General features: G+C 45.9%; 1 protein-coding gene across 2 annotated transcripts in view; it reads right to left on the bottom strand.

Moving 5' to 3' along the window:
• HDAC7 (histone deacetylase 7) overlaps nucleotides 1–26,445 on the bottom strand; it is a 122,202-nt gene extending 95,757 nt beyond the window's left edge. The window contains exon 1 of one of the 2 annotated variants that reach the window (XM_067313925.1): nucleotides 26,146–26,445. In XM_067313925.1, coding sequence (XP_067170026.1) covers nucleotides 26,146–26,164 — 19 coding nt within the window. In that variant the 5' untranslated portion in view covers nucleotides 26,165–26,445. The remainder of the gene's footprint in view (nucleotides 1–26,145) is intronic. The other variant, XM_067313927.1, reaches the window with a different exon arrangement.
• Between the last annotated feature and the right edge of the window lie 789 nt (nucleotides 26,446–27,234).

Here is a 27,234-nt window from a genome sequence, read left to right as displayed (position 1 = left end):
ACCCAAATTCACTCAGGAAGGGAAAAGTCCCTCCCTTGGAGAATTTATAACCTAAAGCTGAGATTTACAAATGGCAGCAGACACACACATGAATGAAGGCCCGACCCCAATTAACAAGACAGACAAAAGGAAAAAGGAAACACCGTCACCCCCATTTTGCAAGCAGGGCAAGCAGATGCCCAGGTGAGTAACTGGCTTGCTCAAGGTCCCCCAGGGAGTCTGTTAAAAAAGCAGGAATTGCCCCAAATCTTCACTCAGCATCTCGGAGCACTAATATTGTCTTCCCTGTGCTCAGCAGCCTGTCTCTTCAGTGCAATATTTACTCTGAACTGGCTGTTTCCATAATCATTCTTGCCAGGATGCTGCTCTGCTTTCGCACGGGTCGAGAGCAGATGGAGAAGCCTGATCCTCCACAGAGCAAATGAAGCTTTTTACATGAGTGGCTGTCGACAGGAAGGCCTGGAGGTATTGCTGCTGCCATAGCAGTGAGACAGCCAGTGGCGGGACTCCAAGAAGGAGGCCAAGAACAAGAGAGAGAGTTCACAAACTGTCGTCATTTGAAATAGCTGAAGGCAGAGAACCTGGACTGGTTATTCTGCTGAGAAGGACACCACGGCTCAGACAATGTAGCAGTGTCTTTCTCCCACTATGCTGGTGGAAATTAGTTTTCTCCCTGTAATTGTCCTTCTGTTCGCAAATAGCTAATGTGTGCTTTCAGTCTAAGTAACTTTTATTTTAGGTTAAAGGAAAAAGGCAAATCAAGAGAGAGCCCAAGTGAAGTTTCCATAAGACAAAAGTCTTCTGTCTGTCTCCTCTGACATGAAATAAATTAACTCCCACTAAGTGACAGCCGCTACATAGGAAGTACCACAAGACTGAAAGTGTCCCCCAGGGCTGTTAAGTCCAGAGTCCAGGTCTACATGAACTAAGTACACAGTCCAAAAATGTCTACAGAAATCCCTTCCCCACATCCCCACTCGCCACAGGCCATGGAGTTTTTCCCACTGCTGTATTAACTCCTTAAGAACAAAAGCCACTGACTCTGACTTTGTACATGAAGAGAGCAGGAGAAATTGAGGGCACACCCAGCATCCTTAGTGCCCACTACAACAGGGGAAATGCCAGGTGGCCAGGAACGGACCATGCTGCATCCTGCAAAGAAAGGAAAAAAAACCCCAAGAGCCACAACCAGCCTGAGTGAGGGAAATTCCCTCCAAACACCATAGCTAGCATCTGATTTACCTCTCATGAACAAGAGACATCTACCAGACTGTGGAGAGATTTTTTAACACCATTTGGAGCACCAATGCACCCTGCCACATCTCTATTCATGGCCAATTCTGATGTCTGAAAGAAAGGAAAGAATAACTCAAAAACCAAGTTATAGATGAAAGGAAAGATTTCCTTTCCAGCTACTGGACTACAGAAAAAAACAGCTATGCTAAAGGGCAGCAAACATGACTAACCAGTGGCAGTGAAATCCCAGGGCTGCCACAGGACACTGGGAAATCATACACTGCAGGATTTACAGCAATCTTGCAGGGAAAATTAAGAAAGTAGAAGGGAAACTAGGAAAGAAGTTTTACACCTATACACCTCACCTGTTGCTCCCCTGTTCTAGCTCTGCTATCCATCCTGGTACACAGCCACGCAACATAGCCTCTGCCATTTGTACTTGAACTATGGCTAGCAAGGAGAAGTGACCAGCCCACTGGATAATGCTCAAAAAGAGCCAGACCCATCACTACCTCCAGGCTCCCCCTGAATGGCAGAAATCTTCAGCTCTGGGATTCACTCTCATCTGAGATCAAAGTTAAACGCACCAGTCAGAAAGACGTAACTCCCCAGGGAGAACAAGCTCTGGACTCCTATCTATTACAGACACCTGACAACACTGCACACACATTGCTGATACAAGAACATGGATCCATTAAGGCGTAGCCATTTAAATGGAGGGGATCTGACCAAAGATTTTTCCGTTCATTTCTGGCTATGCCTCCTTCTTGGGGCTCACCAGCTGCCCAGATCTTGCACAGAGACTCACGCAAGTCTTCCTATCATAGTCCATGTTACACCACTTAATCAGTCATGATCAGGTAACTCCTTTCCTAATTAAGCTAATGGCAACTGCATCTCAGGAGTATCAAGTACCACATCTGTATGCCTTTTTTGCATATGTAGAACAAGACCCCTGTGTGATCTGTGATGCCAATGGCCAGGAAAAGCCTCTTCCACGCCACTTCTTACCCCAGTTTGCACCTTCCCAACTGCCTCCCTGAATGAAACTGGTGTTTCATTTCCCCTTGCAGCTAGAAGGTTTTGGATCCATCACTCTACCTGAAGAAATTGTACGTTGGCAAGGCTCTGCTGGTTACAAGAGCCATATAGACTTCTTGTTAAGTAATTTCCAGTCCTTGATTTGCACCAAGACCCTCTCCTTTTCTCTTGTCCATCTGATATGTTTATGAGCTTTGAACAACTGACACTACTGGAAATGCTGTACTCAGACTTCCCACACTCTTTGCTGCCTTTGGTTTACAGAAACTACACAGCACATCATTAACCTATGGAATTCCTTGCAACAAGATATTATGGAGACAAAAATAAAATTATTCCAAATGTGGAACTGCATATTTCTATTTGAACAGTAAGATAATCTGAACCATGTAATGGCCAAATTTTCCTTCCCTTTGCCTCTTCAAAATATTGCTGATATGCAAGAGGTGGATAAGAGAGAAGATGTTTGCCCACAGAAAAAGTTTATAAGAAATATAGGGTCAAATTATCTTCTTATGCAACTCCCCTGCATCTTATACAATCTAAAGGACATAAATCAACCACTAACTGCCTGGTGTTAAAGAGAAACTTCCTCTAATAGCAGACTATTGCATAAGTGCCTTTTAACGGAGGCTTGTATCTTCTGAAATCAGTGGTAGAGAGAGGTTAACTGGAGTATAGGACTGTTGTTCTGAGACTTTATGGTGCTTTCTGTGCCCTTCTACTCGTCTTATTATGATGATCTTATGGATCATCTTACTTGCTTTTCTTGAATGCTGCTTAAGTGGGTGAACCTTGAAGAGGAAGTGCAAAGTCAACAGTTAATCTGCTTTGTGCTGTGGCTACCACAAAGCACAGCTCAGCTCAAGCACAGGTTGGTCCTATCACACTGTGATGTCCCTGTTCTCTGAATTCCACTCTCCAAGGCCCAGGCATGTTAGCACCTTGCCCTTCCCAAGCTCCAACCCTGGTCATGGAAAATTTCATAAGGAATCAGGGAGTGCTGTCATCTCATTTTCACGTGCAATCTGTTCCTGTGGGGCTCTTTATTGGTGCTCTCCCAGAGAAAACCTGGAAAAGAGTCCCAGGTTGGGCACTTATTTACCCTGAAGATCCAAGTGTGAAATCATAGCAGGACCCCTTGCTTGGAAAGCCACAGCAACATTAGTGAACGGATGTGAGGCCATCCTGTGCCCAATAATGCTCTGCTGTCCATGGACAGCTGACTGGTCCCATGGGGCTGTTTGTCCTCGTGCTCCAAGAAACTGATGGATGAGCATATCTATTGTGACTGTTTGCTATAAAAACCTGTGTGATCCTGAGTGGTGGCTCCCAGTGGGAGGAGATGTGTTTCCAGGACAGACTTCTGATAAAAAGAAGTGGCTTGCACTGTTCCCAGAGGCTGTTCAGAGGGCTCCAGAGCTGGCTGCAATGACACATGCCCGCCCAGTCACTGAAAGCCCTTGAGATTCAGAGATGGCCAGTAAAATACCTATCCTCTCTCAGAGGCTGTTCTTGCTTATCCCACTTCCCATCCTTGATGGCTTCCTCCAATTCCTCAACAGGCTGAACTGATTTCCACCAGCCATTTCTGGCTAAAACTTGTTTTATTTATATTTTATCCCCCCTTCCTCCCCCAAAAAGGGAGACAAAGAAAAAAAAATCACTGCATGCCACAACCACCAGGCTTTGTAACACTATATTATGTCAGAGAAAACCTTTGGGAATGAGGAAAGAGAGGCCAGTCCTTTCATCGCCCCGTGTCTGCCGCTCCCCCATGCCATGGGATATGTGAGAGCTTTGTGCAGGGGCTGGTGTTAGTGTGCGCTGTTTGTTTGGTGACTGTTCTGCTACGGTTATTTTTAGACAGTGACGCCTGGGGTATTTCGCTTCAGGATGTCCGGTCTGAGCCTCTTTCTGGGAATCCCATGTTCTCTAATTGTAAACAGCCCCATTCAGTTGCTGTGAGCGCGAGAGGCCCTGACTTATTCAGCAGGGCTGTCAGGTGTGAGTCAAACAGGAAGCCACTGCTGTAGCAAAGGCAGGCTTCCACAAGTGAGGTAGTAGCAATGAAAAAGTGCCCTCGATTAGCTCACTGGAGCTGGTCTGACAGCCCACCCCTAGGCAAAACCGATTTACTGGGCAGATGCTCTTGACTGGGGTGAGACATGGGCATTCTGGACGCTGCTTGCAGTGGGATTTGGCTCTGTATCTGCCTCAGCTCTTCCTCCGCATTTAGGTTTATTCAGAGCCTTGGCTTTGCCTATATGTCCCTGAAAACCACCTCCCCTAAAAAATGAGGGCTGGGTAACTTTGAGGCCCCAACTGCTGGTTTTGAATATGTTGTCACCGTGGGAAAAGGGTTCTTGAGTATCAGAAACCTCCTCATGTGCAAATGCTTCGGTTCAGGGTCAGAAAAGGCTTGGGGTGTTGGCAGGCCCTGAGATGCTGACAGGAGCTGTTTTACCGTGAGACTGTTCACAGCCTGGAGCTGAGCACCCAAATCTGGATGCTGCTGGGAGTGTCTGAGTGCCTGGGAGTGGGACTCAGGAGGTGTGGGGACATCCAGGTAACAAGGGAAAGGCTGGAAATGGGGGATGATTTCAGTCCTGTCTCCCTTCCTGCTGGACTGAGAAAGGCACTCTGTCAACCTGACTTCAGAAACCCTGCAAAGGATTGATTTGGTCTTTTGCTAAAAGAAGCAACACACTGCTCCCTTTGTGCACACTAACCAGTCTGGGGTGACTCAAACACATGTCCCACATGTGTCTTAACACTAGACGAGAGGCAAGACTTTAGCTGCAGCTAAGTCTCTATCACCCCCATTGAAGCTGTTAGGAGGCAGATGATGACGCAGGGTCTGTGTGACAGCGAGGCACCTGTAATCCCATGATAATGAGGTCTGGTGTCCTGACCACTGCTCCCGGCAGTGCCTGGCCTTTACATTAAGGCATCATTGGATCATGCACATGAATAGAGTTGGGAGCTGCCTCTGCCTGAAGGGTCTGTGTGAGGATCTGCACCATCTGGAAAAGCTCAGGGGCCTTCCCCTTCCCCTTCCCCTTCCCAAATATAAGTCCTGGGAGGGCCTCTGGGCACATTTATTTGCCCTGCATTTCATGTGTGCATTTTGTGGGCTGAAGTGATCCTTTCTGATCATTCCTGCAACATTCAGTTATGTTTTCAAGAAGGAGGAAAGTTCGTGCAAATCATGGCGTGACCTGCTTGCATGGCACAGAGTCCGGCACCAAACCAGACTGAGCTGTTGCTCCTAGGAGGGGGGATGGCAGAGCAGTACAGGCTCCATGGCATCACTTGGGCAGCTGAGTCTGGGACATGGCAAGGAACCCAGCGATGGGCAGATATGAGCAAAGATGATTCTCACAGGCACCGGAGTGTTACCAGGCACAGAGGTCTGGACAAACCCAAATAAGGCACCATGTCTGAACCTCTACAATGTGTACATGCTGGCAGGTGGAAACCTCTTTGTGCCATTTGCATAACAGAGAAAACACAGAGCCACTGCCAGCTTTGCTAAGGCAAGACACCAACTCCCCTCTTCATGCTCCTCTGGGTTCCCTTCACAGCCCACCCTACCCCCTTGGCAAAGCAAACCGGTGGCTCTTACTGCTGTTTCTACCTTTTTCAAATGCATCCCTAGATGCTGCCTAGAACCTGTGTGCTGACCTGCATGCTAACTCAAACCATTGCAGATCACATTGTACCTACAGACAGGGGCTCACCGTAGCTATCTGACCAGTTCCCGTCTGAGAACTGTCTGGGCCATGTCCACTTCAACAGGAAAGGACTTGCCACTGCAACCATGGTTACAACAGTACATGTGCAAGACAGGAAGGCACCTAAATACATGCCCTGATTTTTGGTTGGACTCAAAAGTTGCCATTTCCGTTCCCAACAGCAGCACTGGTCAACCCATCCTGTGTTGGTGGCCTCTGAGCACCCAGATTTGGATATGAGGATCTTAACCTTGATTGTCCTTTCTGCAAACAGCAATAATGACACTGTACTGCTCCCAGGGGATGGAGCAGCTCTCCTCACTTTACAGCTGCTATAAAGGTCTCAAATGTTAGCAATGTAACGGCAGTTGCAACGGTGCTGTTTATCCCATTAGCAGTTTATCCCCATTTTCCACCACCTTATGTTTGGGAGCCCAAGCAACTCCTGCAGTAGTAATTCTTTTGTTCATATAAGTGGGCCCTACCAGTGCTCATTCAACTGAAAAAAACTGGGACCTACCCAACATTTCCAGACCATGGAGTCTGTCTGCATGATACCTGCAAAGTCCTCCATGTGCAGGAGGCTGGCTCCCTGACTGCCCTTCTCTGTGCTCCCCAGCAGCTCTAGCATTGCAGGAGCACAGTCCTGAACTGCCGTGACAGGGGACAGTGCAAGTCTCATCCATGCTTTTCTAAAATCCTTGGATTAGGGAGCTTAAATTACCTGATTTACATGTCAGGAGTTTGTTCTTTGCATGTGGCAAAAAAGTTCAGGTGATGGCTGCCCTGCTGTGGGAGGTGCAATTGCATCACAGGCATCCCATGTCTTCATCCCTTCACGGAGTCCCTGCAGGTAGGTCAGAGTCTAGATGGGATAGAGGCAGTCATGCCTCCATCACAACAGGAATGCCTCCTAATCTTTGTCTCTGCAGAAATTACCTTCCCAGGCCAGAGTTTAATGGCAGAGAGCAATGTTTTCAAAAGGGTCTAAGGGTAAGATGCTATAAAGCAACTAAATCTGGTAGGAATCTGAGTCATACTGAAAATCCATAGGGACTCTGGCTTCTAAGACACCTCAGCACATAGAAAAAGTTACCCAGAATGACTCGTGCTTGGAACAGCATTGCAAGCACTAGTGAAGTAGGGCATGTGCACAGTTGTTGCTAGTCTCTTATCTGACTCATTTCAATGTCTCAGGGGAAACCCTGGCATTGATAAACAGCTCTCTCCTCCCTGCCTCCGCATTTACTAACCGAAATCTGGAGTCTATTTTTAACCCTCAAACACCCACTGCAAGAAGGGGAGCCTGCAACGTGGTACAGTGGGCTGGCCTCAGCACTGCTATCTTGGGAATGTGTCACTGCAAGCCCCAGTTTCTGAGTCTGAGCTGGCTCGTGCTGTTGTTTATCAGGGTAATTTGACTGTGGCATTGGCAAGATATCAAGCAAAGTGAGACCAAAACAAGACTGTTGATATCTCATGCATGCACTTTCCATCTCTGTGCCTGCACCGTGCCCCCGGATGGGGTATGCAAAACAAAAAGGCTCCAACTTTTTATTTTCCAGCACATCCCCAAAATGATTATGCTGTCTGACCTGCTCATTACTTCTGTTTTCTGATGGACTGGCTCAAAAGGACAACATGGGGCAGGGGCAAAGGAACTGGAAAAGGCCTCCAAGTTAAGAGAGAAGCTTGCACTACAGAATGGAAACCAGATCCAAGCCATGCCACTGTTTAAGGGTCATTTCCCTCTTGTTATTTACTTTCCATAGGGCTCAGGGCTCCTGTGTTTGGGTATTTATCTTCTGCCCTGCTATCCAGACACATGGTGCTGCCAAAGGCTCGTACAGGTGTATTTCTAATCACGTACATGCCCATGCAGTCATACACCAAGCGTCTAGTAATGCAAGTGTGCACACACGTGCAGACACATGCATGCTTGTGTGTGCCTTATGGCTCACTGCCCAGAACAGCTGTGAGATGCAGCAACATGAAATGGTGAGACCTCGAGGCCCTTTGGGTCTCGGACTCTCATGTTACAGCTCATCTGTCAGGAGATGCTCAGACAGTCTGTCTGGAAACAGCGTTTTCATTTCCTAGCCAAACTGAGAGCAGGAAGGGCAGGGACAAGACAAAAGGTATCAGCCCCTGAGCTGCTTCAGAGACATTGCATTTGAGGTGATGCATGTCTGAGTCTGGGTGATGATTTGAAATTTGGCCTTGCTGTGAATTTGGAGGGGAAGCTGAAGCTGGGGTTGGCAATGCCACAGAATGTTTCAGGTGTTCACTGGAGCTTTGTATGCTGTGACCTATGCAACTGCTGAAAGGAAGGAGCAGATCCAGCCTGACTTTGTGGTCAGGGCAGGACTGCTCCTCTGAGAACATCTCGTGCTTTCTCTGGCCTGAGTTTAGATGAACCAAGAGTAAGGCTTCCAGCCTTCCCTCAGGGAAACACCTCCACTACCAAACATCGCATGAGAGAAGAGAGAGTCTGTTTGTAATGTTCTGCCTAAACAAAGGCTGCCTTTAACAGTGATGTCCCCTCCCCTCCCCACTACAGAATGACACCTGGCATTTCCTTCTGAAAGCCCCTACACTGTCTACAAGGTCTTTGGTAATCATTAATTCTGGAACAGTTTTTCCAGAGCTTTCCCTGACTTTAGACAATTGCTGAGTGGCTTTTGGAGATATGGGCACTCCCCAACCCCTTTGCTCTTCTCCCTTCATGTCACAGCCCCTCAGAAGGCGGTATAAGTCTGTAGCTCAAGTGGGAGGTGAGTTTGCTTGTCTCTGACTGGGTCACGCAGTCAAGAAATGGCAGTTTGAACTACATCCTGGCTGGCAGGCTGCTTCAAGGGTGCATTTATACAAGTCCAAAGCCAGGGACAGTTTTCTTCTCTTTCTGTCTCTGTGAACCATTTGCTCCCTGGGGTTTACTGGTGGAAAGCATCTATTTTTATATTGCTTAGATCCTCTTGCAGACTTTCTGCCTGATCCCTAGGCACTGGCTTAAAAACCTTCAGGTTGCCTCTCCTCCAGGCATCGCTGCCTGGGCTTTTCAGAGCAAAGTAGAAAGCTCAACAGCCCAGAAATAACTCAAAAGACATAAATCAGTCTTGCTACCCCAAGAAATAGGTCCCCACTTCCCCATCGGAAAGGCCACAGAGGAGTCACACACCAGGAGGCCTTGGGAAGGCCTGAGATGGAGGGTGAATTGTTTGTACGTCCCCAGGCTCCAGTTCCTGCTCTGGCTGTTTCTGCTCCATTGCAAAGATGTACTATAAAACCTTCATTTCCTGACACACATGGGATGAGGCCAAGGGGTCGTGTTTTGGACAACCTGGCTTCTCCATAGCAACCAGCAATGATGTCACTGACGTGCAATGATTGGAAGGGGCCTGGGGAATGGAAAGCTCTTTAGGAACGAGGCGGGAGAGGAGGCTGAGATGGCGCAGGCCGTGCTTGCCGAGAGCTGGTGCAGTATGAGAGCAGCCCGGGGAATGTTTTCCTTGGATGGCCTGCGCATGAGCCGTAGCTGAACCGTGAGGAGGAGGGAGCCCGCTCCACGGGCTAGGTCTCCACTTGTGACTTCTCTGCTGGCTGCTACAGAGGCTGTGGCCCAGATCAGTGCGTGTGGCGGAGGTTGTCCTGCGTGGTCAGAGCCGTCTCCCCACACCCTCCTCGGCAAAGCCATGGACCAAAAGGCAAGTTCATCGGGCCTTGCCAGGAGCAAGGGAGGGGAGGGCTCTGCCCTTCTTCCACCTCCTCCAGCTCCCATCTCTGTGTCCATCCCCTTACATTTCATCCACCCTGCAGCTGAAAGGCCTCAGTCCAGCAGCTCTCATCTTGTACAACATTGGCTAAAACATCTGACCATCTCTCACGTGTACAGGCATTTGCAGGACTAATCCCTCTCCCTCCTGTCATCTTGTCTCCCTCCCTTCCCCTCCAGGGCACTGAGCTATCATGCTCCCCCTCTTCCCTCTGCCTCTTTGCTCCTACAGACACTCTTCTTCCTGTCACAAATCCCCTCTCTGCAGGAGAGCGCCTTTACTAATGCAAAATAATTAAAAACTCAGGCAGACAAGCATGTGCAGCACTGAAAGTCGGCATCTGTCACTGGGGGGCAGTTTGCAGTGGTGTCTGTCGCGGCTTCCTGAGGCTGGAGATGTGTGATACCCTGGTACTTCATGTTTGGGCATTGCACTGCAGTGAAGCCCTATCTCAGTCAGCTCGTTGATGCTACCAGGATAAACACACTGAGTAAGAACAGCTACACCCCTATGTGCATGGAGCTGCCAAGTAGCCTCTGTTCCACCTGTATTTGGTATGACAGAGATGCATAAGCATTTCTTTTCCACCTCAGAAACAAGAAGATCTATTCAGGTGTGAAGCATCAGATCTAATACCATCCTGACTCCTGTCTGATATTTTATTGGGCTGACCTGGACATACAGATGTAGCCAAGGAGAGAACAAGGCCAGCAGGGTATTGCAGAGATGAAAAATGAGTTGCCTATGTTTACAAACTGCCTAGGGAACAAAATCCATTTCGCCCAAAGTGTGCAGAGGTGAGAGCAGCTATCCATCACAATATAAGCCATAGCAACAGTGCACTCGAGCAGCACTAAAATTCACCTGCTGCATCCTTACAGAGCACCACGTAAGAACTGTCCCATTCATCTGCCTAAAGGTCCTTCTAGCACAGGAGGCAAACAGACAACCAGGCCTGGTTGATTTGACCCAGGATTCTGTTTTAACTCTTTGCTCGTATGTGGAGTCTTTCTGTGATACTGGGCAAGTCACTTAAATGACCTGTTGCAAATACACCTGCCTTGACAGTAAATGAAATAGTATCCTAGAGAGACAGTTTCATTACAAAGCACACATGAACAAAATAGCAATTAGAGACTGGCAAGACTTTGCAAAGATATCTGGTGCTTATAGATGTGGATTTGCACTGAATGGGATTCACAAAAGCATGAGTAAAATTTACTTACACTGTTTGTGATAACACACAGCTATCCTCAAATAACTGTCAAGACCAAGTATGTGTAGTAGAAGTTTTGGCTGTGGTATGAAGGCAGCACAGTGACTCTGTCTTTCTTGCATTTTTGGAAATACAAAACCTCACCAAAAGACTTTAGACGAAATGGAAACATTTTAGGCAAACTGCAGTAGTTCACCCCATCCAATCTGCTCAGCCCCATGTGTGTTGACTCAGTGCTGTCTCTACACATCCTTCCTATGGAGACTTAACAATACCAGTACCACTTGCAGGGGAAAAAAGAGAAAACAAAACAACAACACAAAAGATCTTCCAAAAATGTTGCATGAAAAGTGAACACTCAGCAGAGCTAGGTTTCCTGCGCAGTGAGAGTTGGCCAGCGAATTAACAGGAAATCACTGCTTCCTGCCTGCAAAGGAAGTGCCTATCTAATGCCTGTGATCAAAAACAAACATCACTTCAATTAAACAAACAAAGGACCTAAAACTTCAACAGCTCACAGCCTGGGTCAGCTCCAGTGTTAGGGAAATGAGTCCAAAAATAAGAAGCTTGTAACCTTGAAAAAGGCCCTCATCCTCTTCCCCTTACAGTGATGTTACTTGTGCTGCATGTGCAGAAAGCAGAAGGGATTAAGCAACCTTCTTGCTGTCTTCCTGAGTGGGTGCTCAGATCCCAGGGTCCTCAGCAGCCAGGAGAATCAGCCATGCTGCCCCACAGGAGTGGAAGAGCTGGCCTCCAGTGGCATTTCCGACTCAGGAATCTCTTGGTTTTGGTGAACAAACGCTGCTCACAACCAGAGCTAAGATTGATCCCAGCCCTGTGTATCCACAGCACCTGGTGTGGCAGATGAAACAGCTTCATTAACAAAAATTTCTGCTCTGGCCTTAAGGCTCTGAAGAAGCTTGAGAAAAACTTGTACAAGGACAGTCTGAAGCAGCTGTAGCTCCATGCCTTTTGGTGGGGCAGTGTTTGTGAGATGCGAGGCTGTGCCCCACCAAAGCATTTTCATTCCTGCAGGGTCTTGTGGATACTAGATAAGAGAATGATCTTCAGCTCCTCAAAGCAGACCATACTTACTCTCCCAATGCTATGAACATAAAAGCTTGAGCCAGATACGCTCCCAGCTCCAGCTCCAGGCACCCTGTCTGTTGCCAATAGGCAACCAATGGCTTGGGCTAGGAGAACACAGAGCCTCCACTGTGTAAAGGGAGCTTGAGCTCTGACTGGCTCCAGATGCCATCTGTACTTGCATCACACAGTGCTGAAGATTTGCAAGAGAAATCCCTCAGATAGGTCATATAGCCACAAGAGCAGCTGAGGTATACAGTGACAACCCTTATTCCCAACCCAGCTATGCAGTAGATACACGTCCTAGAGTTTCTGCTGAAAGTCTCTATTTCACGTTCTTCTCTTGGTATGGCCAGAGCTCAGTTCACCCAGAGTATGGATAGTGGATTGGTCTGGAATACAAACTGAGGTCCATGCTCAGCATCTGGGGATGCTGTCTTGCTTCCCTGGTGCTACAGGTCAGGAGATGCTCAGGGTCTAAATACTTTTAAATTCTGCTTCTGGTGTTTACACTGGATTACTCAACATGTTGGGTTAACTGCACTAGAGAGAACTGCACTGACCCTTTTAACACGAATCTCCTATTAGTGAATCCTAAAGGCTCTCCGTGTTGGTTGGAACAGACACCTCAGATGGGAGTCATCTTGCAGCTCGCTGGAAGTTAGCTTTAGCCTCCTTTCGTAGTCATAGGAGACAGACAGCTACCTCCAGAAGTGACAGTCTTTGGTACCCACTTTAAGTGAACCTGACTCACCTTTTGAAGGGAGGATTTATCTCCGTTTACTGGGGAGGGAGCCTGGACAACCAGATCAGACTTGGGAACTTGGCTACATGAGACAAATACCATCACTGCAGTCTGCAGAGAGTGCCCTGTCACTCACTGCAGTGAAGGCATGCAGGATTTTTAAAAGCTGTCTCAGGAACAGATTCCTGCTAACAGCACAGTGTAGGAACTGCAGCATTGTCAGTAATGTGCAAAGACAGTAGAAGTCTTTGACGTTTCTGCTCTGCATTTGGGAAGTGGCTAGACAATGCAGCTGTACCTGAAAAGGGCAGTTCAGTCCTTGTTTTCCAGCAGCTGTTATGCAGGGAGTATTGAAGAAAAATATTATTATGTTCTAGCTAAATCATGCACAAAAGACTGAAAAGGGCTACATAAAAAAAATCCTTTAAACAAAGGATGGAAGGGGGATGTTTTCCAAGGGAAAGCAACATCTTTGCAAAAAGTGAAACATAATGCTTTAGGTTTCTGCTGTCTAGCTAGTATTACAGTAGTTCCTAGTAATTTCTGCAGGAGAGATTTCATTATTATAGCTAAAGGTTGCCACTCTCTCCTAGTGAATTAGGTTAAGCCATCAATTACCATCCACATCTCATTTAAAAAACCCAAAGACTGTGGATATGCACATTTCTGCTTCTGAGAATCAGTGGAAGATGCTACTGGTGTGGAGCAGGAGCAGGAGTGGCCTCACTCTGAGAATGGCAATGTAAATAATGCAAATCAAGATGCATTTATGGGGAAATCATTTTTATCAAGCTTGATGATTTGAGGGCGTCACCATCATTTGGTTAAGGTACCTGTGTTCACTGGACTCTCTTAGGGTATTTTACTAATTCCTGCATGGCATTATAAAGAAACAGTGGGCAATATGCAAAGTCAATGCACCCTGTGCTATGGCATTACCACAGAAAGTGAATATCTGCACTGCAGAGGGGGCAGGACCATTGGGTGGAGAGGAAAGAGGGGCAGTAAGAGTTGGGAGGTCAGTACCATTTTCTCTGGTAGCAGTGTGGATTTATGATGAATGATCCTAGATCTTTGGCTTGAAAGTGCAAACTTGCAGGAGAAGGAGCCTGCCTGGTTCTAGTCACTGCTCTAAGGACATTTTTACAGAAAGATGCCACCTTGAGCCCAGATTTTCCTTATGCGCAAAGTGAGGGGAAACTAAACTATGTGACTAGTGGGGCAAAACATCACACTCAGCTTCCCTTGGGCCAAATACAGTTTTGATTCTTTTGAGCAAAACGTAACAAGTGCCTAATACCTCCTAATATTCTACGTTTGGGTGGGTGATCAGGGCACCTACAGGGAAAGGAATCAGACAGGTTAGAGACCGTCAGCAGGAGATGGGCACTGACCTCACATCTCCCACATCCTTAGGAGGTATTTAAACCACTAACCTGGCAAATAGCTACATGCTTAATCCTGCCCCAAACCCATCTCAGATGCCTGCGTCTTTGTATGGCTTTAAACCAGGTCCCTACGTCTGGTCTCTACTCTTGTTTGTTTCAGTTTTGTTTGGGGATTCAGTTTCTATATAGGGATATTTCCCCTTTGACCTTCTAGAAAGACTTTTTTTTTCTAATGCAGATTCACTTGTCTTAAATATAACAATTTCAGGAAATGGGAAGAGGGATCCTTTCATATTACATCTGAACAAAGTAGGATTTCTAGTCCCTGAACCATAAATCATTCCTGTGAGTCCCAGAGCAATATGACCTTGAGCCTCTCATAATTTCAGGATCTCACCTCCAGTAAAGGGGCCAGAACATGCTGAGGGCTCTGAAATACCCAGGAATCTCACAATGTTTTTCCAACTTGCTGAAGACCTTTTGTCTAGACAAATTAACAGAGAAGAGATTGATCTGAAAAGTCAGCAGGATTCTACAGCCAGGTCCTTCCCATTTCTGCGTGCACTGTCAGCGCTAAAGTCAGCAATTGTAACTGGAGGGAAGCAGAGTCTGCTGTAGTATTTATTGAGTGAATTGTAGGGTCTGGGTCTCACTAAATGAATGATCAGCACTGAACACATGCTGTTTACCAGCGTTAAAGCACGGGGCATAAAGAGATGGAAGAAATGGCTTCACTTCAAACACAAAGCCTGAGGATGACTCAGACTCAAAATTCAACTCTGGAAAGCCTGTATTCCCTTTAAATCATGCTCTGGTTTGTGCTCTCCCCCTGAGAGCTAAAACAAGCCCTTTCCTCCTCTTGTTTGTGAGACTATCTGGCCACTTACAAGTCCTCCAGCCTGAGGTCTGTCCGTTCAGCCCAGGGTCTTCTGGGCTGAAGCCTGAAGCTCTGACATTGCTTATTCTGTGCATGTGCTGTTCCCTGGGCCTTTACTAAGCCAGGGTTGGCTGGAACAACTGCTCTGCCAGCATGAACCAAGCACAAAAAAGAAGTGAAAAGGCCAGGGTTGTCCCGGGCTTGTCCTGGGACTTTGTGTTTGAAAGGAAACACTTTTCTCCATCTCTCTGAGGGCGCTTGACGACATGATAATAAATACAGCTTAAGAACAAAGGACAGCAGGGGGTTACTAGGGAGGAGCAGGACAGCATGAATAAAAGACTAAGCAGGCTGAATGGCAATGTGTTACCTGTCTTCTAGAGTGAGTCTGCCTGCTGGGCACACTGAGCACAGGCAGCAGAAATGGACTGAGAGCACAGGCTTGCAGCAGTGTCTAATGGACTTGATGACCTTATAGAGAAGCTTTATCTTCTCCAGGGGCTGCTTAAGTCAGCGATTGCCTTCACATAAATCTCTCAAAGTACTCAGGCCCTGACTTTGCATCTACTAAGTCCTTTGGGCTCAGTTCCAGCCTCCTGACTCCCTAATCATCCACACTGCATATATGCTAATTCCCCACATTCATTTTCAGAGCAAGTCAGTAGTTCTCCCCAGGAGGAACGTGTAAGAGGAGGAGGGTTCACTTCTGCCTTCACTCCAAAAACACTGTGTGGACATGAACATGCAGAGTTTGGTTCCTTCCAGCCAGGACAGACTTCCAACACTATCCTAGGAGACCTTGCACCTTCCATCTGCCCACAATACCCGTGTCACACTCAGAACATATATCACACACCCTTGGCATCACAGTACTTAACCCTACTCTGCCAGATGGTGACATGACTTTATTATTAGGTCAGGCACTTTGAACTGAAAAAAACCCCAACGAAATAATAACTATTAGGTCTGTTACAGGTATGTGACATATCTGGGCTGACTGCAAAGCAATGTGGAACAGCTAGTCTGCTTTGGAGATGCTAGCCTTGATGCCAGTGTGGTCAGCATGAGTTGAGCTGGTACCAAGAACTTGTTCCCCAAAGTGGCCTGCAAATATAGCCTAGTTATACAGATAGTGCAGACAGGTTAGAATTAGTGAGTACAAGGGATAATATGATGCACTGAGAGTCAACACAGTTACTGTAAAAAGAAGTCATGTCTCAGAAACCTATTGGCATCTCTGAAGAAAGCACATATAAAAATAATTGTTTAAAAGACAGGATCCATTTCTGAGTGTGGAGAAAACACCAGCAGAATCCTGCAGGGATAATTCTTGGGCTCATGTGCTCCGATCATCTATGATCTGGAAAAGGGATGAGACTAATGGAGTGACACAGTTTGGTTACAGTACTAAGTAATTCAGGTTTGTGAAGTCAAACGGTGGCTGCAAAAAGCTTCAGGAAACTTATGATACCAGGTGACTATGTCTGAAAAAGACAGAGGAAATTTCAGTGAGACCCAGGTTAAAAACAGCCCTAAATTTTCACATGAAATGAGAGGCTCTGAGGTGGCTGAGAGCATCCAAAAGGCAAGTCCTGAGGTTATCACGGACAGTTCTTTGACAACATTCACACAATACTCTGAAACATTCAGAAAAACAAGTTGAATGTTAGGAAAGACTAGAACAGGCACAGAGGATGGATTCAAAACCAATATGCTGCATGTTGCTGCTGATGCACAACATCATCGTATGCTGGGCAAATACCTGAAGAAATATAACTCATGAAGGGCTGTTACATACAAAAACAGTCTCTAGTGCAATAAATTCCTGAGCCACAAATTCTTGAAGGCTGGGAAAATATTTTGGGGAAATATTGCTGAACACTTGCCCTGTTCTTATGCTCTTCCCACTCACAGGATGCTGGAGCATATGAATGTTAGTATGGACCTTTTGTCTGCCACAGCATTGTACCAGGACAGTGGCATCAACTTCACATCTGTTTTTACCAAGCTCACATAATTTTTATGTGTAGCTTAGTCTCCCTTTGCCCTACTCTGTCGTCCCACACTTGCCCCACAGGATGCCACCCTCAGGTGTCCCCTACACGCTCATGTGCCACAGCCCATGATACACAACCTGCACCTTGTATCATGTTATAATGTGTTGGGCTACAGTCCTGGCACAGAGAAAACACACCTAATGATGATTATATCTTTGGACCACAGAAATAAATTCATCACAAGCTGGGGGATGCCGTCCTGAACTCCTAGACAGGGAAAAAGGCACAGATGACAACAAAGATGTGGGATCTCCCCAGGGGAACTGTGTTAGTTCAGCAGAGGGATCCAAACTTGAATTTTGATTGCAGTTTCTTTCTTTCATCTCTTCTACCATCATTATTAAATATGAAACATTGAGAAATTGCATTTTGAAAATAATGAAGCAAAGTATTTTGACTTCTCATCGTTAATCGATGGTCTGCTCCACTCATTCTGATTAATGAACTGCTCTGGGTGACTGGAATATGCACTTTTCTGCAAAAAAAAAGACTTTTGCTCAAAGTTCCAGCTCTTGCATCACATATGCTCAGGTCAGCTAGACTCATTTGAACAAAGTGCTTTAGTATGTGCGTGTAACCAGAGCATCTCTGGAAACTCAGCTTGTGTTGCTGCTGCTTCAAGTGCAGGGTAGGATGTGTCTGTCGAGGTTTAGCTATCTCCTCTGCTGATGAGCACATCTGAGCAAGTCATCAGGGCTCTCCTCCTGGGGATACTCTCTGGTCAAGGGCTGAGCCTACAAAGCCCTAGTTCTCAGTGCTGACATAAAGGCAGTCAATGTGCTGAGGCATAAGCTCAGATGTAAATATCAATATCAAAATATCAAAACTGAATCTGTGAAGATAGGTGAGTGATCCCCCACATCCCCAGTGCCTTCCAGTTTGTGATGAATTTATGGGGATGTGGTGTAGGGAGAGCTTCAGTGATTCAGATAAGAAGAATGCGCCTTATATACACACATATTTAATGAGCTAACAGATAAGATGCTGGTATGGTGCAGACCAGTGAAATCTATGCTCCAGAAGTCATTTAACTGGCTGCCTTTTGCATCAAAAATATATCGAATGCTCCTATTCTGTCCTATGCCCTTCATTCTGGACATGCAAGCTGCTGTGTCTGAAGTCCTGATGAACAGGCTCTGCTGCAGGTTTACACTAGTGCTGGATGTAGGTTTACACCAGTTCAGGATGAGTTTTACAGACTTGCACACATCTGCCAGATTCAGCATAAAGCAGAACAAAATGAAGTTTTCTTCAGTGCATTTGCATTTAGAAGATGCCATGGCAGCAGTGAATTAGATTCTAATACAGGCTGATGGAATAACTGTTCCAGATTCATTGATAGCCCCGCAATGGCCTTGAACAACAGATTTTAAAGATGGGTGAATGTGTGTGGCCACAAGGTTCTTCCTGTGTGGCCACCACACAAAAACCTAATATTTATCAGTATGTCTGGTGGTATTATAACTATCAGCTGTAGCCATCACAAATTTGCTAAATGCTTGCAGTTCAGGCAAGATTTTTGCATCGTCTATCTGGTTTGTTAGAAACAATAAAGTTTACCTGTTTACTGGGATTATATCTGGTCACTGGCTTTATTTGCTTTTAAAGTAAACTTCCTGAAACAAAGCTCAATTAATATATATTTAATCTGCATCATCCTGATGATGCAAACACAGTGCATGGCAGTGTCTGTTCAGGAGGGTAAAACAGGGAAAGTGTCACTGTAAGTAAGGTCATGGCTGGGTGCCTGTCACTTGGTGTCTCTTCAGGTGTCAGAGCCTGGATGTGCCATTCATGCAGCTTTGCAGGATTCTGCAGGCAGAACAATCCTTGATACAGCTTTTGCAGATCAACTGCATAGCTAAACAGTAATGAGGCCACTGCTGTGACTACAGCCCGTTGTACTGACGATACTGCCTGCAAGCCTCCACACTGTTAGTGGATGATGCTGGAAATTAAGTTCCTTTTCAGTCTTTAAGCCTTTAAGGTATTACATAGAGATGTCTATTCCTGTGTAGGGTTCATGTAGGCAGCTCTACGCTGCCCTGAAACAGAGATCCCTCCTCTGCTTCAGAGCCAGATCAGAACTGCTCAGTAGGAGGCATAAATTAATTCTGCTCCTCCTGTGACTCCAGCCGTGGCATCTCCAGCATGGGAGCACGGGGATGAAAGGGGCCAGCAGGGCTACTAGAGCATCAGGTGATGGGCCAGAACAATCATGGCAGTTCTGGGGTTATTGGACAGAAAGAACAGCTGTGAGTGGTCCACGGTGTTTCTCCACAAACAGCCTTCTGCATCCTTCGCTGGTGGGTGTTGGAGTGAGGATACTGCAGCAATGCACAACATCGCCCCTCCTTTTAGTCTGGAGCATCCTTTTTAGGCATTGCCATGGAAACTGGAGAAATAGACTTTGTAACTGGACATTGCAGGCAACAGAGGAAGATCATTTTAGAGCCCACAGAGCAAATTTAGCATGGACCAGACAGGATGCGCTTGAGAGTGCTGAGGGAGTTGGTCAATGGACAAAACATTCAGCATCAGTCAGCAGTGTGCCCTTGCAATGAAGAACAATAACCCCATCCTGAGTACAGCCAGCAGGTTGAGGGAAGGGTTTTCCCCCTGTTTGGCACTAATGAGACCACATCTGAATCCTGTGTCCAGTTTGGGGCTCCACAGTAAAAGGACATTGACATATTGGAGTGAGCCCAGTAGAGAACCACCAAGATGATGAGAAGCTGGGGCACATGATGTATGAGGAGAGCGTGAGAGAAAAAGTTTGTTCAGCCTGAAGAAGAAGAGGTGAATGAGAGATCTGATTGTTGTCTTTAGCAGCCTAATGGGAGAGTGTAGAGAAGATGTAGCCATACTCTCCTTGGAGGTGCACAACGTTAGGACAAGTGGCAGCGCACACAAGTTGCAACAGAGGAAATTTTGATGAGCTATTAGGAAAGAAATTTTCACCATGAGGGGTGCCATACACTGGAACAGGGACCCAGAGAGGTTGTGGGATCTCCATCCTAGTAAATATTCAAACTTCAGTTGGACAAGGCCATAAGCAAGCTGACCTAGGCTGTCCTGGCTTTGAGAGGGCAGTTGGACCAGAGCGCCCCAGAGATCCCTTTCAACCTCAGTTGTCTTGATATAGTGAAACTCATCATAGCCGGATTACACCTCTGAGACCCATGCTCTTCAGAGAGAACTGCAGACATAAGGAATGGAAAGAGAAACTGTGTGCACTTCCCAAGCTCTAAGTAGGCCACTCAATCTGAATCACCAATGTGAACACTTAAAGACAGAGAAAGGTGTCTCTGCCCTCCCTGAATACAGACAGGCTACTCTAGAAAACATCTGTGATCATCACCACTGGGAAGTCACTGAGATCTACTCCATCAGGGCAGTGACAAAGGTCCCTATTGAACAGCCAAGCCTGCTATTTCAGTGACATGGCATCTTCCTCGTTGCAAACCAGCTTAGGAATGGACATTTAGTAACACCTCCATAATGTTAGATTACTAATGTCACTTTGCATTTCACTTTGCCTCAGTCCCATCTGTTTCCCAGCTGTTCCTAGGGGCCATTTCTAGGTGCACAGTCCCATTTTCCCCTGTGTACACAGAAAGAAAGCACTCAACACCATGCACTATCCAAGGTTGTGTGCAGTGGCATTTGTGCATGTGCACAACACCCCAGGTGACAGCCCCCACTGAGTGACCCCAAGCTCCGTTCCACCAAGGGAATGGGGAAAAAAGCCAGGAAGGTGAATCTGCTAGAATCTCTAGTGCTCCCCCGAGATATCAAGAATGAAGAAAAAGAGGAACAAGCGTCTAGAGAGCAGCACTGCCATCCCACCAGTCCCTCTTTCCGTTGTCCAGTCTGCCCACTCACCTGCCGGTGTGACAGTGGGGCTGTCAGAGGTCAGAGGAAGTGGCTGGGGCAGAGTGCACCGGGGAGTGGCAGGGGTGCAGCACTATTGATGGCAGCAAACACAGTGCCTTGCCAAAACGTCCCAGCAAGTACAATGTGTGAGGGCCAAGTGCCAGGACACGATCTGAATACAGAGCTCCTGAGCCGAAGGAATGGCCTCTCTGGACATTTGTGTTCTGAAAGCTCTCGACTGAGTCTTTTAACAGTATCTGGTCCCTCCTAATGCAGAAGTGCAGTCCTGGGCTGGCAGATAAAAGGGCTGCTGATGCTGTTCCATCCCTTGCTGGAAAATACATGCAACATCCCTGGAAAGTTGATTGCTAATATGGAAAAGCTAGCCAATTTCCGCATTGTGTAAGTGCCAAGAACACAGATGAACTCCTGGAGGCTGCTATGGAGAGGACTCTGGACATAGAGCTGGGGAAGACTTTCAATGGCAGAAGTGGCAATAAAGTTCTCATCTCCTGAAAACCAAGGGAATGTAATTAAGCCTCTGAAAAGCTTCATTAAATCTGAAGGTTTCATCTGCATTTATATTAACTCATGTCCGCTCCTGCTGGAAAAATGTCTGTCCCAGGCAGCAGCACAACAGTTTTGGAGGTTTTCTCCTGCTGTAGTCCTGAGGTCTCTTCAATATCAAGGCTGTTGATGCTGATTTTACCTCCCTTGTTCTGCTACTTTAAATCCCAATTTTATCTACATCCTTCAATTTAGTCAATGGGATTTAAGGGAAATGTGACAGTTTCCCTTATCTTGATAGTCTCTGATCCTCCCTGGAATAAAGTAATCTTATTCATGTCCATCTAGCCTAATGTTCATTCCCAATGCCATCTCTATAACTCCTAGTCCATCTTCAGAGATACCAGAGCATTGCCCAAGGTTGCTGGATTTAACAGAGAGGTCTCTGTGTAAGACTGAATGGCACAAACACAGCTGCACTGGGATGGAGGGAAAATGTCTGGTGCTATTTTGGACTAGAAATGTGATTTTAAGGAAAGAAAAGGTTAAAATGTATCTAGTCTACTCTGACTTCACATAACAAACTATATAGGTTCCTTGGATGATTCTTGCACAAACCACAAGTTCTGGATGTTTCCTAGAAAACTTGCAATCATGTTTTGAACCATTTTTATGTTGCAGAATACAGGATAAACCTTTAGGTTGCCTATAGCATATAAACATCCAATGTTTCAATAGATACCTGAACTGGATGCAGAATCCCAGCTAGTTTTAGTAATGCTCTGATGAGTAATAACACTTTTATACTTTGCTTGATAGTTCCCTGTTTATAAGGCCAAAGATCATGCTTGTTCTTTCAGCTGCTGTGTTATATTGGAAATGGTACCAGTAGGTTTCTTCTTTCAAGGTCTCCTATAGCCTCTTCAAGGCACTGCTTCTTAAAATACAAATCCCCATTGCAAATATGCCCTACACTGAAAGGCATTAACACACGTATTCCCCAGAAAGTTCAGCTACAGTGAGTTTCAAACACACTGAAGGACAGACCTGTTATTTCTGTGTTATTGGATAAGCTTTTGGCAATCACTTTGTTTCCCATCGTCCTCCCAATCACTGAAGAACAGAACAACAGAATTACTGAACAGAAGTGGACCAAAAACTGATCTCTGAAGGTTCAGAACCACATATATTACATGTTAGCCTTGTAAACTAGCTTAAGTCCAATTTCTGTATTAAATCGCACTCGAATGGTAGATGTTAAAGTTAGATACAGTGTAATGGCCTAAAACACATACCAGCAATCCTTCCTCCTTGTTAAGTTTATCTGCCCAAGTATCACATTAGACCTTATGGGTGAAGTGGGGCAGTGTTCTTCTCACTACCCAGGATGGTGTCCAAATCCTTTCCATAGTCACTGTTTCCTAGAACAGATCCTTCACTCTGTATCTGATTTACATTCTCTGTTCCCAGCTGCACAATCTTCTCGTGTTTTCTCATGTGAAATCACTTTACTTGCATGTGCACAGGTTTACCATGTTGCCAAGATTTCCCTATAGCAGCTGTCTTTACTCTTCATTACTTCCCTCACCAAAAAAACATTTCATCATCTTCAAACTTTATCAGTAATATTCTTTTTTTTTCTAAGCCATTTGTAAAAATGCTAAATAGTACATCTCCAAGCTCCATTGCCTACCAGCACATGCGAGAGATCAACCTGTTCAGTGAGGATCTCCCAGTTAGAATAATTCTGAGAGGTCTCATTTTTCATGTTTTGTCCATGATGGATTTGATACCATCCTTTTGCAGCACCATGGCTGGGTTGTGCTAAACTCAAGTATAAGTCATTGGCTGCTTTTTCTAAAGTCCTTACTGGAAAGGCTTATGTTATCCAGATTTGAAGTAGACATCAGATATCTACTTTTAGCTGAGATGAATAGTCCCCAGAAAAGCCTTCTCCTCTGCTATGCCTGTGAAGGGAGCCAAGGCTGAGGAACTCAGCTGTGCATGTCCACATTTATTTGGATGAATTCTACACAAGAAGTCTGTATGTGTTTCAAAGGAGGCCAGTAAAGCCATTGGAAAGCATCCTAATCATATTGATCCCAGACTTTCTTCCCTGTTCCAAGGCAGAAGACAGGAATTTGGGATAACCCACCTGTTACAAAGCTTTTAGGAGATTTCCTTATCTGAAGCTCAATTATAATATTATGGAGATTTACTATGAATTTTAAGGTATTGATCTTTCCCATCACCTCTCCCAAGGAGTTCTGATCCCCTGTGGTATTTCCTAGACTAAGATACTATTTACTATGCATCAGATTCCAGCAAAGACAGCAGGTATTGGAGACCACAGGGTTATACCAGATGAGGCTGAAAAGGAGAAACTGAAATGAGGGATACAAAGACATGGAGGCCATAAAATAACAGCATCTGGAATGTATTTAGTTGCACTCTGTGGACTCCTCAAACTGGAAGTCACTCCACTTTACCATGTCTTTGGCAGTGAAGCCTTAAGAAGTTCCCATCAAGGCCACTCAATCCTACCAGCACTTTGCAGTTCACAGCCCCTTTTGGCCACAGCACTGTGATCACTTGTGATATTGCATTGTTAATCAGGTCACTGAGCTTTACATCAAGGGACTGAAGTTAAAAAAAAATCCTGTAGGGCCCAGTTTAACCTCACAGTATAATCACAGAAATTCAATGGCACAGGTGAAGGGGCAGCTGAACATGTGGGGAATGGGGAATGGGAAAAGTGGCAGGAATTACTGAAGGTAACTTCACTCCCCAAACCAGCTACTGCTGCATCTCTCTGATTTCCCACCTATGCTTTTTCAGTGTAAAGGACTCCAGAGTTTACAAGATTGCTAAGGACGAGTACCATGACCCAGCAATATTTTTCTGTGGCATGCCATGTTTCTGCATATTGCTTTTCCCCTGGTTTCCCAATGTAACATGAAGCTCAGGAAGGTAAGTAACACACTGCAAGTTATTCAGCAAATAGAAGAGCTGATACAAGTGAGAGAGGGGACTTTTTGACCTCAGACATCCTTAGTCATGGACCCTGGTCCTTTGTTCTCATTGTCGCCTAGCCACTGAAAGCAAAATAACTGATGGAAAGTTTGTATAATGGTGGAGTAGAGGGACTGCTAGACCAGTAAGGATATCATAGCTGACCTCCACAGCTCATAGCATGCTAGAGCTCAGAGAATGCAAACACCTTGAAAGGAAACTTTCATAAGCTGAGTGTATTTTAGCTGTTTGCAAAGGCCTCCCAGGAGGAGCAGGCTGTGAGGAAGTGCCAGGCATGCAGAGCTGTTTTGGTGCACATCAAATGGAGCAAGTGTCCTGGGAAGCTCGGACTGGGGGAGCTGCTCTGTAGGAGGAGCTGGCAGGTTTACAATGTGCTATTTTCTGGAATGTGATTCTTCGGAAAGATCTTAAGAGATATATCTGGATTATGCCTTTGTGTCTCTTGGTGTCTCCCACGTAAATCAGTTACAATTTCAGGGGAAGGTAAGAATGGGACCCCATATTGGAAGTTGCAAGTTAGACAGCAGCTTCATCACTGGTCCTGAATTCCCTTAATTAATGTAAATTACATTGCTTCTGAAATGTCCTGTGCTAGGCAATGGGACCACGGGGCATGAGAGCCTCTTTCTTAGACAATGTATTTGTCTTCTGCTTTTTACCCACAAAACTATCTAAGCTGATCGCTTTGGCAAAACTAGACTCCAAATAACAATCTTTGCAGCTACAAAACACACTGCAGCTCTGCCTGCTTTCTGATGAGTTCCACAATATGGATTGCAGCAAGCAATGCTGGCCATGTTCTCTGCCCAGGACACAGAGGCTGCGAGTTGCTGATCTCCTGCATGGAGCAGAATTCCCTGCGCTCAAACTATCTCTTACTTCACCATTGAAAACAGACGAAAATTCCTATGAGCCTGTTAAAGGCAGGGAACAGAAATGACATGGATACTGCCATGAAAGTTTGCAGCATCTGCACAGCACAGTCCTCACCTTTGAAATCAAGTGCCACCAGACTGCAGACATAAGCATGCTTAGTGCTGTCCCACCGTGTGGCTTTCCAAGCTGCTCTTTTAAAGTGTTGCCCCTGGACTGCACAGTGTCAAAGCTGTGGGGAAGATTTTCCCTCGGAGCCCAGCTCGGAGTCACGCTTGATTGCATCATTTTTGTTTTCCTTTCTTTTGCTTTTAAGATCAGGATTCCTCCCACCTTGCTGAAAACCCAGGCTTTATTCAGATTCACAAGGGTAAGAGGGGAGCTAGTGGGTGGACCGAGTCCAGGTATACAGCTGGGTGACAAAGCCGACTCCAGTGCACAGTGTCCGATGGGGACAGCATTAGCACGTTCTCAGGCAGTGCTGGTTGGGGTTTGAGAGTTTAACGCTTATAGCATCTGCTCTTTCACCACACACTTGTGCTATATGATACCTCTGCAGCCTGAGAGAAATGAGAGAGGACCCCAGCACACAGGCACTTCAGGAACAAACACAAGCACCCACCAGAGCGGTTTAATCCCACGCGGAAACAGTCGCATTTGCAGATCTAGTGACCAGCAGAGTCACTAGCAGGCTACTCACCCTGGCTTTGTCCTTGCATCCAGAGGAATTAAAGCCCTTGGAGATGAGGTCTCATTGTTCAAGATATTGCTTAAGGGAGGCAGCTGCTTTCTTTATATCTCAAGATTCACTAAAGTTCAGGAAGAGAGAGAGAGAGAGAAAGAGAGGGGAAGGCGAAAGGGGAGGGACTGAGAGAAAGGCCCAGAGGCCGTATAGAATGACAATGGAAGGAAATGCTTTATCAAACCTAGAAAGCCAACCCTGTCCTGGGAACACAGAGGGAGAAAAAAACTTGCAGAAGAAAAGCGAGTTCAGCTGCCCTGGGTTCCTCCCTTGGCAGCACAAACCCTCCTCCCCCAGCCCCTCTAGTCAAAAACACAATGCAACCCGGTGAAAGCCGTCAGACTCAAACACTTTTTTTTTATTAAACAGAGAGAAGTTTCAGTTCTTAAAAAAAAAAAAAAAAAAAAAAAAAACACCCAACAACTAAACCCTGCCCGGGAATGGGAATGTGACGCTCTTCCCCCCTCCCCCGGCTCCAGCCTTCCAAGTTTCTATGAGTCAAACGTTTGCAATGTGTTACCGAAATGTTACCAATCTGGAATGCAGCATCCGAGAGGGTTTAGCTAATAAAACTTTTGTTTGTTGGCTGGGAGAAAGTTGTCACCGGGGAGAATTCAGTTCTTCTTCCTTTTGTTTTTCCCAGCTAGTGTCTTATCCAGAGAGGGTTAACTACTGTGTAATGCTGACATTAAATGAGGGTGGCATTAACCCAGTGTTCCCTGACTGAAGTGAGACGGGAAATCACACTGTTACGTGAGAAAGGAAGGGAAACAGTAAATCTGATATAGCAGGTGGGAAACTGAGGACCAGAGAGAAATTGTACAGACATCCTGAAATACAGCTAGGAACAGGCCCAGATCTAAACTTCTGAAGCACAAGTTTTCACACACAGGCTTTGAGATTTTCAGATCAAAAAAGCACCATTTCATCATCTAACAGTCCGCAGGTTTGTCCCAAGATACGAACTTTCATCCAAGATAACCAGTTACTAAGCCCAAAATCTAATGCCCGCTACAGCGCTTTCCAGAAGCATCTGCTCTGGATTTG

The sequence above is a fragment of the Apteryx mantelli genome, chromosome 33, assembly GCF_036417845.1.
Source record: "Apteryx mantelli isolate bAptMan1 chromosome 33, bAptMan1.hap1, whole genome shotgun sequence".
Classification (NCBI taxonomy): Eukaryota; Metazoa; Chordata; class Aves; order Apterygiformes; family Apterygidae; genus Apteryx; species Apteryx mantelli.
This window is presented reverse-complemented; position numbering and strand designations above follow the sequence as displayed.